Source organism: Nannospalax galili, unplaced genomic scaffold (genome assembly GCF_000622305.1).
Source record: "Nannospalax galili isolate Female #2095 unplaced genomic scaffold, S.galili_v1.0 scaffold63, whole genome shotgun sequence".
NCBI classification, from domain to species: domain Eukaryota; kingdom Metazoa; phylum Chordata; class Mammalia; order Rodentia; family Spalacidae; genus Nannospalax; species Nannospalax galili.
This window is the reverse complement of record NW_008355272.1, coordinates 10,497,614-10,516,122: the sequence shown is the minus strand read 5'-3', so window position 1 is coordinate 10,516,122 and position 18,509 is coordinate 10,497,614. Positions and strand designations below refer to the sequence as shown.

At 44.7% G+C, this 18,509-nt stretch overlaps 1 protein-coding gene across 1 annotated transcript in view; it reads left to right on the top strand.

The window, feature by feature from the left end:
* The window catches only part of Igf1r (insulin like growth factor 1 receptor), a 282,994-nt gene that overhangs the window by 234,170 nt on the left and 30,315 nt on the right, over window positions 1–18,509 (top strand). The window contains exons 7-14 of the mRNA XM_008852347.3: window positions 1,165–1,291; window positions 2,859–3,097; window positions 6,019–6,186; window positions 6,389–6,593; window positions 11,026–11,309; window positions 12,808–12,944; window positions 13,811–13,970; window positions 18,150–18,252. Coding sequence (XP_008850569.1) covers window positions 1,165–1,291; window positions 2,859–3,097; window positions 6,019–6,186; window positions 6,389–6,593; window positions 11,026–11,309; window positions 12,808–12,944; window positions 13,811–13,970; window positions 18,150–18,252 — 1,423 coding nt within the window. The remainder of the gene's footprint in view (window positions 1–1,164; window positions 1,292–2,858; window positions 3,098–6,018; window positions 6,187–6,388; window positions 6,594–11,025; window positions 11,310–12,807; window positions 12,945–13,810; window positions 13,971–18,149; window positions 18,253–18,509) is intronic.

Here is an 18,509-nt window from a genome sequence, read left to right as displayed (position 1 = left end):
TTCTATGATGATTATTCACATGTACACATACACACGGAGGCAGGCAAATCTGTGAATTGCTTAGCACTCATCTGCTCTGATCTTGTGAATATTCAGATTTATCTGGTGCCCTCAGGACCCAGACATGAGGTAGAGATGGAAAGCTTGTATACAGCCTATAAGCCTTTGCTCTCCTGTAGTGTCCCTTCCCTTCTGCCCATTCAGTCCATAGCAAAAGCCAGTGATCAGCATTTTCAAAGTGTTTCCCCTTAGAGGCAGCCATTCTGACCCACCAGGTCATGAATACAGCAGCCATTTCGTTTCCTTTGGAGGCACAGTCAGGGTTTCCTTTCTGAATAATACTTCAGTAGGCCCTGCCGTGTTCTCTGGATTCCAGTTGAACACATTTTGCCCAGAAAGTTTCTCAGCATTGCATTGCCTTGTCTCTTAGCTTTAGCTCCATAATGTGCAGTGAGACTCAGGCAGATGCAGGGAAAAGACAACTTACTGGAGAGCTTTGAGAGACCCACAAGATGTTGTCAGTCCACCCTTTTGTAGTTGGAACCTGGTGCAGAAAGCAGGACAGGTTTGAGGAGGCTCCTCACTGTACCTCACAGAAGCCTTGCCCTGGTCAGTGCAGCGCCTAGTCGCATTTTGGCTGGAACACTCAAAGGAATTCATATGTCCTTCTAGTTTGGTGCCCAGTTCAGACTCACTGAAGCGCCTTCCTGTGGCTTACTTGCCACATACCTGCCTTTAGTGGTTGCTCAGAAGCAGGCAGATGCCCACACCTGCGGCGCAGTTGCTGGCCTTTCCAGGGAGAATCCCTCCTGCATGGAGATTTACTGTCACTCACCCAGGTCTTCTTTGGCATCCTAGGGATGGGCCTAAAGGTAAGGCCACTTTGTTCTCTGAAGTGACCCTTCTCATGGGCTGAAAAATAGTTGCAGGTTCATGTCCCATTCTCTGGGCAAGCAGCCAGTGCAATGGACCAAACTAAAGTGAAAGAATGAATTGTAGGAGCTCTCCAGTGAAATGCTTATGCTTTTAGTAGAAAACTAAAAAGCAACCTACAAAATCCAGATAATCTTAGTGTGGACAGCCAGCTTCAGGGAAGAGGGAAATAGCACCCAGACTTTCTGGGCCTGTGGATCTCTGTCACTCATGGATATGCCTTTGCCCCAGGTGAAAGTGATGTTCTGCGTTTCACCTCAACCACCACCTGGAAGAACCGCATTATCATAACCTGGCACCGGTACCGACCCCCCGACTACAGGGATCTCATCAGCTTCACGGTTTACTACAAGGAGGCGTGAGTTTCTGTGTTTGGGGCTGTCACTCTGATGACGGGACTGGGGTAGGGATCGTCATGCCTCTGTTTGCTGCATAAATTGGCTGAATAAGGAGTCAGTCAGGTTCCCATGAAGAATCAGGCCGAGTGACCCCACTTCATCCTCATGTGTCTATCCAGTTGTCATATTATACTGTCCTAGCCCATGACAACTGCAGTCAGGGGAGTGTTAGCTTACGGTTTTTCATTGTTTAGATGATGCAGGTGTTTGATTATGTTCAACACAAAGGAAAAAAGACTAGGTTTGGGGGACTTGGAGTTTGGTTATTTTTAAGAGAATTGAGTCTATCCAAACTCTCATAAGCTATAATGCAGACTTGGTTAAAATATTGTTTCAGCCTCTCTGGTCATGAACCCCTCCCTACTCCAGAAATGCCCAGTAGGATAGACTGCTCTCTTTGAGGTTTTCCTGAACTTGCCCATTGTCTGACATTCACTGTGTGCATGGGCCTCCCCCAGTCTCTGCTCTAGGTCATGAGCCCTCTAGCATTAAAGAAGAATGAAGAAAGACCTCAGTGTCCCTATTTCCAGGATCTTCTAAGACTTTCCATATGCCATGAGATAGCATTCTCCTGCCTGTGCAACCATGGCTTATTCCTTCAGATTGCAGCTCTCTTAGGTCTCCCACCTCCTTCCTTAACCTCCAGGTGTTTCCCCAGTCTACTTACTCATCTATTCACCCAAGTGCTTGGCTACCCAAAAGGAAGAGCCAGGGTACCAGTGGCAGCATCTGGTACTCTTCCTGCTGCTGGACCTAGCTAGGGTCCTTGAAATTGTTACAGCCCATGGGAAATGGGAAGCTCAGGATGGCTCTGTGTTCAGTGCTCTTATATATGGGAGTCCCCTCAGTCTCGCATCATGACAGCACATAGGTTATATTAATGTAATTTTAAAAGCCATCGGCCAGCAACCCTTTTATCTCATAAATGTAGAACTCCTACCCAACCATGCATCTATGCAGAATCCTCTATTCTCTTTGAAAGTGCTGCCAACATATTGGTGGCATCAAAAAGTCATTTCACTAAGGAATTAGATGCTACTTTCTGAGAGAATCTGGAAACAATTTGAATAGTATGAAATACTTAAGCATTAAAACTAGCTATTACCAACCTACATCTTAGAAACCACTTTGGTTTGTCTGTAAGAAAGTCAGTTTTATCTGAAAATGATCCTTTATCAATATCTGATTTTGCATTAAACAAATATGGTTGGTTTCTCTTACTAGTTTAAAAACTGCAGTTCAGAAGACAGAAAACTTGCATCTGTCTTCGTGAGGAGCAGTGTTTCAGTCCCTGTGACTATAGAACTTGATCTCTGAGCCTGCTTATTCAGTTCTGTAGAGCATAGCTAGTGAGCTCCTGAGTCCAGATGCTTGATTTTATTCATGTATATAAATCTAATTGATGATGAGTTGTATTTGGAATTCCCATTATAGAAAGTGTGACATGCTCAGCCCCGAGGAAGATTCTTGAGAGCTGTGATATCAGAACCCTTAAACATTCTCTGTCCTTGATTGATTGTCTTTCAGACCTTTTAAAAATGTTACAGAATATGATGGGCAGGATGCCTGTGGCTCTAACAGCTGGAACATGGTGGATGTGGACCTGCCTCCCAACAAGGAGGGGGAGCCCGGCATTTTATTGCATGGGCTGAAGCCCTGGACCCAGTACGCCGTCTATGTCAAGGCTGTGACCCTCACCATGGTGGAAAACGACCATATCCGTGGGGCCAAGAGTGAAATCTTATACATTCGCACCAATGCTTCAGGTACCCACATACTAGATAAGCTCCACCATTCCCTGCCTCTTCATGATCTTCCTGCATTGCATAGGCAAGGTGTGGTTGTCCGGCTAGTGGTGAGGGGCCTGTTGTCTTTCTCATTACTGCATAGCACTGTATTGTATTTTTTTCCTATTGCCAACACCTTAACCTCTTCTGGGCCATTTTCTGGACTTAGCACTATCTTAACCATCTGTCTCTCTGCTCTGTGCCAGTGAACCCATATCCTCCGGGGTAGTAGGGTAATTCCTTTGGAATGCTGTAGCTGCCTGTGGCTGCGCTTGTCTGTTTAGGTGTAAATTTCTGGGAATCGAAGCTTTGCTGATCTGTGCACCTCTAGTGCTTATTGGTTTTCCATCTTTATTATGTCACCATTCACATTCTCAGGAGATACATAACAGGTGAAAAGCCTTAGAGTATTAGGATAGTCCAAATATGGACTATTGACTGATGAAAATATTCTTCCTCCTCATCTTATCTTCCTGTTCTAAAGTGCTAATTTCCCACCTCCAGAACCTAGAAACGTTAAAAGCAGACATTTGTGAGTATTTTCCAAGTACACACACACTAGAAGTTAAAAGATACACTTCATGTTTAAAGACACTGATTGTCTTAATACATTTTGGCTATTGCAACCAAAAACTCCATAGACTATGTGGCTTACAAAGCAAAGAAACTTATTTATCACCACTCCAGAGGTTGGAAGTCCAAGAGCACTGGCACTTGGTGTCTGGGCCAATTTCTTGGCTTGTGGAAGACCTTTTTGCTGTCTTCCAGGATCATGGCAGAAAGAGTACACAAGGGAGTCTCTGACTTTCTTTTTGTGAGAGCTCTAATGCTATTGATTAGGACTCCATCCTCATCACCTCATCACTTTCCAAAGGCCCCAGCACCTTGGCAGTTAGGGTTTCCACATTACGGATTTGTGTGGTGGGAAACATACTAGTCTGTAGCACTAATAAAAGTTCTTTGATAACAGGTTCTGTTACAGTGAATAGGATGTGTTAAAGTACCACAAGCTAGCACAAAATCGATGTAAAGGGCAGAGCAAGAAAAAAAAGATGAAAAACAAACCAACCCATTGCTTGTGTACACTCACTTCCCCCATCCCCTACCCCATTCCAGTGACCCCCTAAGCAACCACTGTCCCTGAAGTGTTCATAGAAATAAATTTGGCACAAGCTTCTGGTTTTAGGCATGGGTTGCTTTAGCAGAAGTTCTAATGCAAGGGAATAGGTTTTTCATCTTAAAATTTAGAAGTAGGGACTTCGAGTAAGTCATTGTAGAAGATTTGAGGGAAAATAGGAATTCCTCTTTATTATAGCAGATTCTTAAGAAATCTGTTCCTAGCCAGGCATGATGGTACACCCCTTTAATCCCAGCACTTGGGAAGCAGAGGCAGGCTGATCCTTGTGAATCTACATAATGAGTTCCAGGCCAGCAAGGGCTATGTAGTGAGACCCTGCTTTAAAAAAAAGAGAGGCTGGAGAGATGGCTCAGCAGTAAGAGCACTGCTCTCCCAGAGGACCTGGGTTCAATTCCCAGCACCCACATGACAACTAACTCCATTTCCAGGGGATCTGACGCCCTCTTCTGACCCCTATGGGCATTGCATGACATGGATGCACTTACATATACATGCAGGCAATACATTCATACACATAAAATAAAAATAAAAAAAATAAAGGAGGGATGGAAGAAAGAAAAAAGAAAAGAAGTCTGTTTCTTTTTCCTGAATATAAAAAGCTGCACGTGGGCTCCTGTGCTTACAGGTTCTAGGCACTCAAAATGTACTTGGTCCATCCTCTACTTCTGCTTCATTTGTGAAACCTATCATTGAAATATCTGGGACTAAATTGTTTGGGAAACCCTTCAGTGATGGAGCATCAAGCAGTTACATGTTGTTCTCTGAAGAAACTGCATTAGTCCTAATCTCTTTCCTCAGAGGCACCCCCAAGCCTTGAGTGGCCCTGATCCTAAAGCTCTTCGCCCCTTTCGGATTGTAAAAACAACTTGGTTGAACTTACTGCTTAAATGACAGACTGTGCTTCAGAAAGGCAGCCAAACCAGTGTGTTTTTGTTCTTTGTTGTGTGTGGGAGGGGGGGTTGTTTGCACTGTGGTTTTTGTTTTCATTGTTTTTGCTTTGGGTAATCTATTGAGAACAAGTCAGTGGTCCTGAGATGTTTGAATTTAGGTGTCAGTAGTAAATAAGGTTCCATTGGGTTATTATGCTCTGCCTGTAACTCATTACTTCTTTTACTGGTAACAGAAGACTTTGCTTAAAATCAGAGCTTGTATGAACTGGTTTTCCAGAGTCGTGTTGCAGCCCTCCCACCCAAGCTTGCTTATAGGATCCGTGAACTTCCATGCCCTTTGCTCCACTTTTCCCTGCAGTTCCTCTCCTGCAGATACCTGTCCACACACTGCCACTCACGTGCTCTTCATCCCCCACCCCCATCTTTCATTTTGGTGTTTTGCTGTTTTTATCAGATTCAAATTCAGAATCCCAGATGAAATCCAAACTAGACCAGTTTACTGTGTGTTAAAACACTCTGGAGAGTAGCAGTTGTGATAAGCAGAGAAAATGAAGTGTCTTAATTAACTGTAGAGTCTAAGAAATCCCCTCTAGCCCTGACCATGCTCCCATAACCTCTTCCTTGCACAGTTCCATGCACAAGTGTGTTTGTACAGAGATTATGCAGGGACAGATTTTCTGAAAGGAAGGGCTGGCATTTCACTTAATATTCTTTCAAAACAAGGCTCAGTTTTCACTTTGGGTTCTGGTATCCATTGCTGTCTCCGTAACCAGGTCAAAAGTACAGCTTCCTGTCCATTTGCATCAAGTCCCTGATAACCTTGGCCTTAGGGTCATTCCATTTTCTGAAATGTTCTTTGTTCTTCTTTCCAGTACCTTCCATTCCCCTGGATGTTCTTTCAGCATCAAACTCCTCCTCTCAGCTGATTGTAAAGTGGAATCCCCCATCTCTGCCCAACGGGAACCTGAGTTACTACATTGTGAGGTGGCAGCGGCAGCCACAGGATGGCTACCTCTACAGGCACAACTACTGCTCCAAAGGTAAGGCTATGCCAGCAGCCTGGCCAGAGGTGCCGCCGCTCTTAACTTGTCTTAGATTACCTGAGCCTTGAGGTTACACCTGTCAGGACCAGGGTTTTTTTCTCCATGGTGCAGACCAGCCCCCTTCCTTAATGATTAGTAGTGCTCACAAGCATGTTGTATGAACGTGGCCTTCATTCCCACTCTCCTCTCTTCCGAGAAGACAAAATCCCCATCAGAAAGTATGCTGACGGCACCATTGATGTGGAAGAGGTGACAGAAAATCCCAAGACCGAAGTGTGTGGTGGGGATAAAGGACCATGCTGTGCTTGTCCCAAAACTGAAGCTGAGAAGCAGGCCGAGAAGGAGGAGGCTGAGTACCGCAAAGTCTTCGAGAATTTCCTTCACAACTCCATCTTCGTGCCCAGGTACCTGTCCGTCCTTTGGAAGTGCCACAGGTGGTGCTGCATGGGCGGGCTTTATTGCTTCTCTCCCCATTGCATGGTGGGGACACAACACTGACCCCACCAAGAGGGAGCAACAAAAGATGGTGTCAGCACGGTCAAGCAGAGCTCCTACAGAAGCTAGCCTTGAAGGAAGGGGACTGCGGCTTGTATTCTAAGAGTGGGTGAGAGGTACACTGCCTCAGCCCCATCACCTCTCTTGCAAAGAGCAGATGGGCTCCTTCTCCTTACCAAGGGTGAGGGGTGGAGCACTGCTTAAATCACTGGCCTGTCCTCATAGAAACCAGTGAAAGGAAAAGCTGAGTTTAAGCCCATCTCTGTCCTCCCTCTGTTCACTGACTCCTCAGCCTGGCAGAGGAGTAGTGAAGCAAGGGGGACTGGAATCAGAGCCAGTTTTGAAAGGAACCCAGCTTTAAAACGTGGCCATGTGTCCCATGTATCCTTGATAGTCAGGCTTCATAAGCAGTTTAGAGCACTGTCCCAAGGATTCCTTCTATTCCTGTATTCCAGCCTCAGTTTCTATAAAGTGAGAATAAAAATGGAAGAAGAGGGGCCAGCATGATGGGTCTCTCTCTCTCTCTCTCTCTCTCTCTCTCTCTCTCTCTGTCTCTGTCTCCCCCTCCCTCACACACATACACAAATAAATGTATGAAATTTCTTTAAAAAGGGAAAAAGTGGAAAGGAAATGTTCACTAGCAGTATTATTCATACTAACAAATCTAGAAGCAACTCAGTTGTACATCAGTAAATGGATCAATAAATAAAATGTGGTATATCCATTCAGTGGACTAGTAGTCACCTATAAAAAGGAAAGAAACTCTGATTCATGATACAGCATGCATAAACCCTGAAAATGGAAAATGAAACAAAGCCGGGCTCTAAAGGATAAATACTGTGTGATTTCATGGGTGTGAAATATATAGAATAGGCAAATGCTGCAAATGAGCATTTCCTAGGGTGTAGAAATAGAGTGGGGAGGAAAATGGGGAATTCTTTTGTAATGGGCAGAGTTTCTGTTTGGGGCAATGAAAATTTTTTGGAAATACTGAGATTGTTGAAGCAATTGTCATTAAATTGCACACTTAAAATAGCTAAGATGACAAAAGTTTGTTACATAGATCTTTTTATTTTAGCATTTTACTTTATGACAATTAAAATAATAAGGTAGTTTTTTGTTTGTTTGTTTGTTCGAAGAGACTAGAGGAGTCCTAAACTGAGGAGCTAGTGATAACTGGGAAAGGAGACAGGAAATGGAATGGTGGCTCAGGACTCTCTTCCTGGAAGATTGTACTACAAAATTTGGAAACAACCTCAAGGCTGAAAACTGGGATTCGGGCCAGTGATGTGCCTTAAGGCGCCTGCCCACCCCAGTCCCCACAGTGCCCATGCTGCCAACATCCACTGGGCTTATCCTCTTCCCCCGAGAGGCCCTGGATTCTTTAACGCTCGTTGTGGTTTTCTTGGGTTATATCAACAAACAGATTTTAAAATGACTGGTTTTTTCCTAGTCAAGTGAATTCCTTGATATTTGTGAAATGGTCAAAGATATTCATCTCATGTTGAAGAATCAGTAGATAATTAAGACTTTTTAGCTCTAGAGGTACCGATTCCTTCTGAGGATGGAAAACCCGGCTGCTTGGTGGCTTTCTTTCCCTCCCTTCTCTCACAGTTAAAATCATTAGAGCTTCCTGTAGCAGGCTCTGTGCCCCGCCAACCCCTGCGCACACAGGTGATGGCTCCTGTTGCTTGGCAGGTTGCCAGGCTCCAAGTGTTAGCCTTGTGATTCAGTATACTGTTTTCTTACCCACTTTACCTGTATCGTGCATGTTTCCTTGAATCTGAAAACCTAAAGACTGGAAAGAGCTCAAAGGTGTTTGAAAACTGGAGCCCAGAGACCTCTCTGACATGCTAATTAGTTTACAGTCCAAGCCTTGGGCCTCATTTTCACACACCAAACTTCTTCCCTTCATGGCATTCCTTCTGCATTGTTCAATTCATCCTGTGTATTTATATTAGAGCCAAAGATAAATTCTGTAAAGTTGTTTGTTGATATTTGGTGGTAAGTGCCTTTCACCGGCCACTATCTTTATTTTTCAAGTCTCATAGATTGTTAAAATGTTGACGGATGTTAAGAAGGAGAAGAGTTTCCAATGGGAGCAGGTTACTTCATGGAGTGAGAAAAGCTGTTGGCAAAGAATCATGTCTAGGCCATTCTGATTAGACCATCCTATCTAATAATGCTGTCTTGCCTCTCTCCCCTAGTCCCTGGCTGTGTGTTCACAGTAACTGCTCTTCAGTCTGTAAAGTACAGTGTTCACAAATAAGTAGATTACTGAGTACACTTAGTAATACAATCCCAGTTTGATGGGGGTGACCCACAGCAGGGAGTGGACCCACTATTTTTTTGCAGTAAATCAAATCCATGCAACTTCGTTCTTGTCAACATATTATTTTAATATTTTATTTATTATTTTTATTTTTTTATGTGTATGAGTATATTGCCTGCATGTGAGTGCACCCGTGTCGTGCAATGCCATGGAGGTTGGAAGAGGGCTTCGGATTCCCCTGGAACTGGAGTTAAGGATGGTTTGTAGCCGCCAATGGGTGCTGGGAATCGAACCCGGGTCCTCTGCAAGAGCAGTCAGTGCTCTTAACCGCTGAGCCATCTCTCCAGCCCCTTGTCAACATGTTTGTGTTGTGTTGATTTTGAAAGGAAGGCAGGAAATTTGTTGGCAGTGTTTTGAAGATCTCCCTAGAATTGAATGTGGTTTCTTGTGTTTTTCCTTCTAGGAAAGTAGGTGGTTGGTTGGTCAGTCTTTTGGTTTGCAGGGTGTGATCATGGTAGACTACTAACCTCATTTCCTAACTCCTCCTTCCCCAGTGTTGTGACAAGTACCCACACCTGGCCTTGTGGCTTCTGAGTTTCAGAGTAGGCCTCTGCATGGGCAGTTCATGCTTTGAGGGGGCTTGCCATAGGGCATACAAGGAAGAACCCATGCTTTTGCAAGGGAACAAGAAGACTGCCCTCTCCCTAGCTCTCTGCCTTCCCCTTCTAGATGTTGGCCTAGGACTAGCAAAAGGCCTAGGACATGGTTTCTTGGGTACCTCCCTCCATGTAGCCCCCTCTGCTGCGCTCTCCCAAAATCGAGACTGATGAGTTTACATATGCTAGGATACCATGTCTTGTACTCTTAATTTTCTTACAACTTGTTCCCTCACCCCTTGCCCAGCCACAAGATAAGCAGTACCAGCAATAACCTCAACACCGTTTTCCCACTCTTCATCATGGCTGGAATGAGGGTTGCTGGTGCCTCATTGGGGTACTGGTCCAATGTTCCATTTTCTTTTTGTGGTCCTATATATGTTAAAAGCCTGTTTTAAAGGTTTCTTGGGGAAGCTCGCAGCTATCTGTTCCTTTGGCTTTTCTGTTAATTCTCAAGCCTAACACAAGCTGATGACAATGCCTCCACCACCCCTCTCAAAGGCAAGACCTAGGAAAGCCACTACTTGCTAAGCAGGATGCAAAGGCAGGCTTGATGGAACTCCAGGACCATGGCACACATTAAGGAATGGGTGGGGGCGCATCAAGTAGTAGGGCCTCAGCCCCCCAAGGAAAGCCCTGGGCTTTGGCACATGCCAGCTGCTCAAACCAGGGCATCTTTATTTCACATTTCATCTTTATTTCACTATAGACCTTTGGGTCCCCTCTTTTCTGTCTGTCTTAGGCCTGAGCTACATACCTCACCTTTCCCTTTATCAGTCTTACTGAGACTGATCACTTTGTTCTGGTTTGTCCTGTTTAATGCTTGGTCATCAGGTCTGTGACCAGGTGGCACTGGCAGTTTAATGAAACAGCATCCTGCCTGGCCGAGTGGCCGAGGCGTTGTTTATTTCCAGGTGCCACTCTCTTTTCTGTCTGTCTTAGGCCTGAGCTACATACCTCACCTTTCCCTTTATCAGTCTTACTGAGACTGATCACTTTGTTCTGGTTTGTCCTGTTTAATGCTTGGTCATCAGGTCTGTGACCAGGTGGCACTGGCAGTTTAATGAAACAGCATCCTGCCTGGCCGAGTGGCCGAGGCGTTGTTTATTTCCAGGTGCCACTGAGGGACCACTCAGGCCGTGTGTGTGTGTGTGTGTGTGTGTGTGTGTGTGTGTGTGTGTGTACACGCATGCAAGAAATGAGAGAGAGAGCTGATTCTGAGGGTACAGAGTAAAGAATGCATCATAAAGAAGGAAATCCCCATGTTATTTGTTGGTTCTTATCCAAGGAGCCTGAATAGTTTCTTTTATTTCAAGGTTAGGATTTTTTTCTTTTCTGTTACTTTAACCCTGGCCAGAGAAGAGACAAAGAAAGCAAAAGCACTTACCAGCTGAGCTTCTCTCTTCCTTGTAGACCTGAAAGGAAACGGAGAGATGTCATGCAAGTGGCCAACACCACCATGTCCAGTCGAAGCAGGAACACCACGGTGACTGACATCTATAATATCACAGACCCAGAAGAGCTTGAGACAGAATACCCTTTCTTCGAGAGCAGAGTGGATAATAAGGAGAGAACTGTCATTTCCAACCTCCGACCTTTCACTCTATATCGCATCGATATCCACAGCTGCAACCACGAGGCTGAGAAGCTGGGCTGCAGTGCCTCCAACTTTGTCTTTGCAAGAACCATGCCTGCAGGTAAGGCAGGTTGCCCCTCTGGCAACTTGCAGCTTGAGAGAGAAGGCAGAATCTTGTGGATATGGGACTGTGACCCCAGGTTGACAGCCCTTAGACTTGGCCCTCCTAAGGACTATGTGATCATTGGGATGCAACCAGGTGCCCAAGGAATAGAGCCCATGCTCTCGGTGCCCACTCACATCCCAGCCTCCCCATGGAAAATGCTCATAAGCTTCCTACAGAGCTCTCACTCTTTTGTTTGGTACACATGGTGCACTGGTACATTCCTGTGCCCGATAGCACTTGCCCTATTCTTTTGAACCTGTACTGAGGCAGTCTATCATGGTAGGAGTTGTATGGTGAAGGAAACCTAGTCTCTTCATTGTGGACAGGGAGGGAGAGGGGAAGGGTTGGGTTCCCAATGTCCCCTTCAAAGGCAGCTCCCCAGTGACTTAACTAACTTCTTTTAATGAAGCCCCACCACCTAAAGTTTCTGCTGTCTCCAGTGGTGCCGTGGGCTGGAGACCAAGAACGCATGACCTTCATACACATAGGTCTTTAGGGGACACTCCAGATCCCAATCCAAAATAAAGCAGCTGCCTTGATTCAGAGTGAGCATCATTCCTCAAAGTGAACGGGGGCAGCCCATGGGACCTGCTTGATTGGCTTCATGTTTCTCTTGTAAGTTAAATACTGCCTGTCACCCAGATAGCCACTCTCCTGTCTTTGATTCTGGATGAACTCCCAGTCCCCCTTCTTAGAGGAGGTATCAAACGATGGAAAGAGCATGAAGCAGCGAGAATTGAGGGGAGGGGAATTCTGGAATTGGTTCTGGCACTCACATGCAAGCCTTATCCTCCAGTGCCTCAGTTTCCCCAACTCTTCTAGCAGAGACAGAGACCAGTTTATCTCCCAAGGCCTTTCTTACGTGTTACTTTTCACAGCTTTGGTTCATCTTGTTGCTTTCAGAAGTGAGGTCAACAGTAGCCAGGGGAGTAGATGGTGATAGGAACTGCTCCCTTGCCTTTGGCATGGGCTTCCTGGCATCCTTACTGGCCAACTCTGTAACTGGTCCTCATCCTCACATGGGAGTTGCAGGTGCTGTGAGGATGTGGGCTCCAGAGGATCAGTGCCACAGCTGGAGACTCAGCACACTACTGCAGTTCACTACTCTCAGGGCTGCTGTGTTTGGTGGGTTCATTTTTTCAAGTGAGAGAAGCAGATCAGAAGAAAGTTACAGAGGTGGCCAGGAGTGTCCCTCTTGTACCCAGTCACACGATTTTCTGGTGGGAGCAGGACAGAAGAGAAGTGCTGTGGCATCTTAAGGTGACAGGTATCAGTCAGGTCCAGTTCCTAATCCTCTGCCTTGTGCCAGCAGCCATCTCAGGAGGAGCCACATGGTCCCTATCCAGAGTCCTGGATGCATGGATTGGGGAAAGAGTTCCTCTCACCTTAGCTCACTATTTGTCTTCCTGAGGACCTAAATCCAACTTGCTCACTTGTTTACATTGTTATACAGAAGGAGCAGATGATATTCCTGGACCAGTGACTTGGGAACCAAGGCCTGAAAACTCCATCTTTTTAAAGTGGCCAGAACCTGAGAACCCTAACGGATTGATTCTCATGTATGAAATAAAATACGGATCACAAGTTGAGGTAAGACAAACTGTGGCCTGCAGCTGCATGTGTTTCCATCAGTGTTAAGAGCATGTGCTGCTGTGAGCATGTGTGAAGAGCATGTGTGAGCATGTTCCCAGCTAAACTGAGAACACTGAGGTTTGTTAAGTCCGTGAGATCTGGGTCTTCCCAGCAGCCCCACACTCTGTGACTGAGCAGTAACCAGAGTGCAAGATGCTGGCTGCTTCTCACTTTCAAACTATTTCATTGAATGCTAGGAATGGTGGTACATGTCTTTAATCCCAGTACTCAGGAGGCAAAGGCAGGCAGATCTATGTGAGATCAAGGCCAGCCTGGTCTACATAGTCAGTTCCAGGCTAACTGGGGCTACAGGAAAACTCAGTCTCAAAAAGACATATACAAGGGGCTGGAGAGATAGCTCAGTGGTTCAGAGCACTGTCTGCTCTTGCAGAGGACCCGGTTTCAGTTCCCAGCACCCACGTGGCAGCTCACAAACACTAGTTCCAGGGATCTGATGCCCTCTTCTGGCCTCTCTGGGCATTGCATGCATGTGGTGCACTTACATACACATGTAGGTTAAAGTCATACACATAAAATTAAAATTACTACACCAAATTGATTTCATTGAAGAGGGACCTTACAGCAAAAACTAGATACATCTTAATAACTTCAGTCTTCTGGACTTTGATTACAAACATGTTTGATTACAATTTTGAGAGGCCACTTGAAGACTTCTTTAAAGATGTAACTTCTTTATATTGGTGACTGTGACAGTTATTAGGCAGATGTTGGACAGCTGGAGTTACCAGCATGATGAGTTGAACTGGCAGCTATGGGATCTCTCTTGTGTTTGTGGAAAGTTAACACATATTTCATTTCCCTAGGATCAGCGGGAATGTGTGTCCAGACAGGAGTACAGGAAGTATGGAGGGGCCAAGCTTAACCGGCTAAACCCAGGGAACTATACAGCCCGGATTCAGGCTACCTCTCTCTCTGGGAATGGGTCATGGACGGATCCTGTGTTCTTCTATGTCCCGGCCAAAAGTAAGGCTTGCTGAGAGAGAATCATGGTAAAACCAAAGCTGGCTAGGCTAGAATTCAGGAGGCCTGGGCTTCTGAGGCTGTCTGATTTTCTGGTAGTACAGATAGATCTGGCCAGGTTGGGGAGATGGCTTAGTTGCTAAAAGTACCTGCTGTGCAAACTAGAGGATCTAAGTTCAGATCCCCAACATAAGCCAGGAATAGTGGTGGTATGCTTCTGCAACCCTAGTAACTCTGAGCTGGGCAGGCAGATTCCCAGGGCTTGCTGGCTAACCAATTTTGCAAGAAAAAACTGAAGAGATCAGTTGTATTACATGATAGCTATAATTGTGTAACTACTGCTAAGAAAGTAGGTTCTAAGTATTATCACAACAAAAAATGCTAAGGATATGAGTTAGTGCTTATATTAAAGAAATTATACATGTTTAAAAATATGTTGTACATGATAAAATATGTATATATAATTTTATATCAATTAAAATTAGAAATTTTAAGACTCCTGTCATCCACCTAGTCAGTACCAGATGTCTAAAGATATATATGAAGCCTGAAATCCTCATAGTGACAGATAGTGAAAGGATGGAGGTGACTAGAATTGTAAACCATAAGCCAAGATTCTATGTACCTGCTGCTACATTCTGTCCACATTTGGGTTTTAGGAGTAATTGAGATACTTGGAGAATTTTGTCAGTTAAAATAATCTGAATTCTCTCATGGAGTCCAGTTAAGCTAGTCTTACAAGTTAGCGTATGTGTTGACTCTCCATTGCTGTGAGAAAATACTTGAGATCATTCACTTAAAAGGAAGAAAGATCACCGTTTGTAGTGGTGCACTCCTTTAATTCCAGCACTCAAGGAGGCAGAGGCAGGCAGATCTCTGTGAGTTCAAGGCCAGCCTGGTCTACGTAGTGAGTTTCAGGCCAACTGGGACTACAAGGAAACCCTGTCTCAAAAAATAAAATAGACCAAAGTAGAAACCAAAAAAAGAAAAGGAGGAAAAGCTCAGAGGTCATAGTCAGTTGACTATTTCCTATGAACTGTGGTGAGACTTCTGAGCATCATGGCAAGGTTGCATGATGGTACAAAGCTGCTCATCTTGAGTTCTCTGCAGCGAGAAGAGGGCCAAGTCCTCCAGTTCTCTTAAAGGGCACCCCCCAGTAACCTAACTTCCTCCCACTAGGCCCCCACCTAAGGGGGGGTTGCCACCACCAGTAGAGCCACAGAATGGCAACCAAGCCTTCATTTGGGCTTTGGGGAATCCTGTCCTAACCACAGTACATTTTGCCACCTTGCCAGCACAGGAGCCCTAATATTCCTGCATCTCTCTCCAGACTCAGTAGCGATTTTCTCTTTCCCTCTTCCCCTCCCTTTCTGCTTGTTCCTAAGGAACAGAGTCTAGGTCTGGGAATTTGGCTATGATCTGAATTAGTAGCATTGGTTTATGGTGCTGAGTGAATTTGGCTTCTCTTGGGAGAGGGCAGGTTCTTGCCTGTCTTTGCTGTTCTGTTTGTAACCCTATGAGGCCAGGATGCCACTAGGAATCCAAGAGGCTCTCTGATAGAGCTTCTCCAGCAGAAGTTGGCATACCCCACAGCAAAACTGAAGCTGTATTCTGGCTTTGCTGCTGGAAAGCTTTTCCTTGTGTCAGACAAGACTCTCCTGCTACAGTTCAGTCTCACTTCTCAGAGGAGAGAGAAGTTCTGGATGCTTTCTGGCACCTGTTCTTTTTAGGAACTTTTCAGGCGTGTTTGAATTCTATTAAATTCCCCTTCAGCCTTCTCCCCTCTAGATTAAATATTCTCAGGTCTTTTGGCCTTTTCTTGAACAGCAGTCGCATAGACCAATTTTCTAGCCATTTTGTTCTTCTGGATGAGTTCGTTTCTCTGTGTCCCTGTTGAAATGTGAAACTCAAAAAAGAAAACAGTACAACCTGAACAGTAAGTAGTATCAGAAATACAAATATAAGAAATAGTCCTTAGGGAAGAAAAAAGAAAAGCTTGCTAGCTTCCCACTGGCAGTGCTATCTTTGAGTATTTTTGAGGAATTGGATGTAGTAGCCTGCATTGATTTTTGAAAGATACTTGATTTTGAAATAGGCTTAATTTTTAGATTAAGCTTTTTTGATTCTGCTTTTATAGTATTTCAAAAATAAGAATAGTTTTTGTATTTTTATCTAATTTTTGTGATTTTGATACAATATAGTTTGATGACCTTTAAATCTGCCCCCCCCCCCCCCCCCCCGGAGAATAGTTTTTAGGGACTTAATCATAATCATTGTTTAGTGACTTATGACCCATGTCATGTCCCCAGTGAGCCCCAAACTCCTTTCCAAGTAGACATTTCTATTTGGGTTTTTAAACTCAAATAGAGTTTATTTATTATTGCTGAATATGTGATATATGCACATGTGGAGGTCAGAGAACAACTTTGTGGAGCTGATTCTTTCCTTCCATTTTTATGTGGGTTCCAGGAATTGAACTTTGGTCGGCAGACTTGCAAGTCAAGCACTTTTATCCATTGAGCCATCTCATCAGCCCCAATGTAAACATTTCTTCTTTAGTGTTCAGTGGGTACTGCAGGCTCCGTGTCACAAACCTAAAACCCAAATTGCTGCCTTCAAAATGCCTCCATCCTTTTCAGTTCCTTAATTCTGTTGGTGACCTCGTCACCAAATGGTCACCCAAATGAGGACTCTCACAGCTGTCCCTCTCTTTTCCATCTCTCCAGCTACTTAGTTTTTCATTTAGTTTAAGTCTTACAGAATCTGTCTGTTAGATACCTGGAATCCAGCCTCTCCATTTCCATGCCCACTACCATTAGCTCAGAGCCTCACAGTTACTTGTATCAGAACTGTTAGGAGCTATGTCTGCAGGCTCCCATCTTGGAACCCAACCTACCAGTTACCAGTGTCACCCTGGGAAAGCTAGGTCATCTGTCTGATCTTGCTTGTTTATAGAAAGGATCTCTATCTGTGGTCTGAACTAAGTAGAACACAGTATACTCAGGGAGAGTGACACATTCCCCAACTCTTCCCACAGATAACAGTGTCCCCAGCACCAGTCTGCCATCACATGCAATCATCTCCCAATATATGAGTCTGACTAGTAAACTTCTGGCTTTGAAAGAGTTCATTCTCCTTTTAGTCTGCAGATGGAGTTAAAATCACTTAGCTTGCAGTAGCCCTTCATCAGCTGGCCTTAACATCCCTCCAATGTCTCCTGCAGGCCATCCTTCTGTTTGGGGATGCCATTTACCAGACCGAAAGCATACCTTTCTCTGCAGGACTTAGGCTGAAGGATGTTTCCGGCTGGGGTAGGGGGACATGGGGGGGTGGCATCCTGTGCCTCCCATCTTCCTTCCCTTCCTTTATGCATTCCTGCTCTCGCTCTCTCTCTGTCTCTGTCTCTCTCTCTCTCTCTCTCTCTCTCTGTCTCTCTCTCTCTCTCTCTCTCTCTCTCTCTCTCTCTCCGTTTGTGTGTGTGTGTGGTTGGGTGTTTTTTATTTTTCTCTTCCTTGGGGCCTCTCTCTCTCTCTCTCTCTCTCTGTGTGTGTGTGTGTGTGTGTGTGTGTGTGTATGACTTTTCTCTACCTAGGGGCATACTGAGTTCTTGCATCTGGCAGAATTTTCAGTGATAAGGATCTGAATGCCCCACCTATCATCTGTCATACAAGTACTGGTGACAAGTGCTCCTGCAAGCTCTGTGACCTCAGACTTGACCTTGTTTCTGATATTTGTCAAGAATTCAGAGCAACATTGGCAAGAGGGACTATCGTGTGTGTGTGTGTGTGTGTGTGTGTGTGTGTGTGTGTAACTATCTTAAAGATCAGTGTAGTCTCAGCAGTATATATATGGCTCTTTTATTTCAGCAAATGTGTGCATTTCCACTAAAATGCATAGTTATTTACCTTCAGTCCATCGTTTCGGCTGTTGTATCTGCTATTATATTAGTACTTAAAAACAGTATATACTTCAATCTATATTTATTTACCTTTTTTCCCAAATAGTTCAGTTTGCTTGCTGTGCTAGTTCTGCCACTATTTACCTTAAGAATCCCCTTGTGTGATAGGGAAGAGAAGGCATTTTCAGGACTGGTTTTGTCATACTTCCAACTAAGATAAAACTGATGAGACAAGCCGATTATTCATGTGGTGACATCATATTGTTTCCTCCTTGTTTCTGCAGCAACGTATGAGAATTTCATCCATCTGATCATTGCTCTGCCGGTCGCCATCCTGCTGATCGTGGGCGGGCTGGTGATCATGTTGTACGTCTTCCATAGGAAGAGGTGAGTGCCTGGGCCAAACAGAATGATTTCTGTATCCAAGTAGTTTGATGGCTTGAACTTGAACAAAGGTCATCTTTGGGGGGACATACAGATTGGATAATGTGATTTCCCAGTCAAATGTTCAGCGGAAAAAGAGAACATTTCCTAATGATTTAACAATAGCAAAAAAAAAAAAAAAAAAAAACCCCCCCACTTTTTCTTTCGTCCCCCTCTTCCCCTTACTGGCTGTTCTGGCACACACAATGTTGGTGCCACGA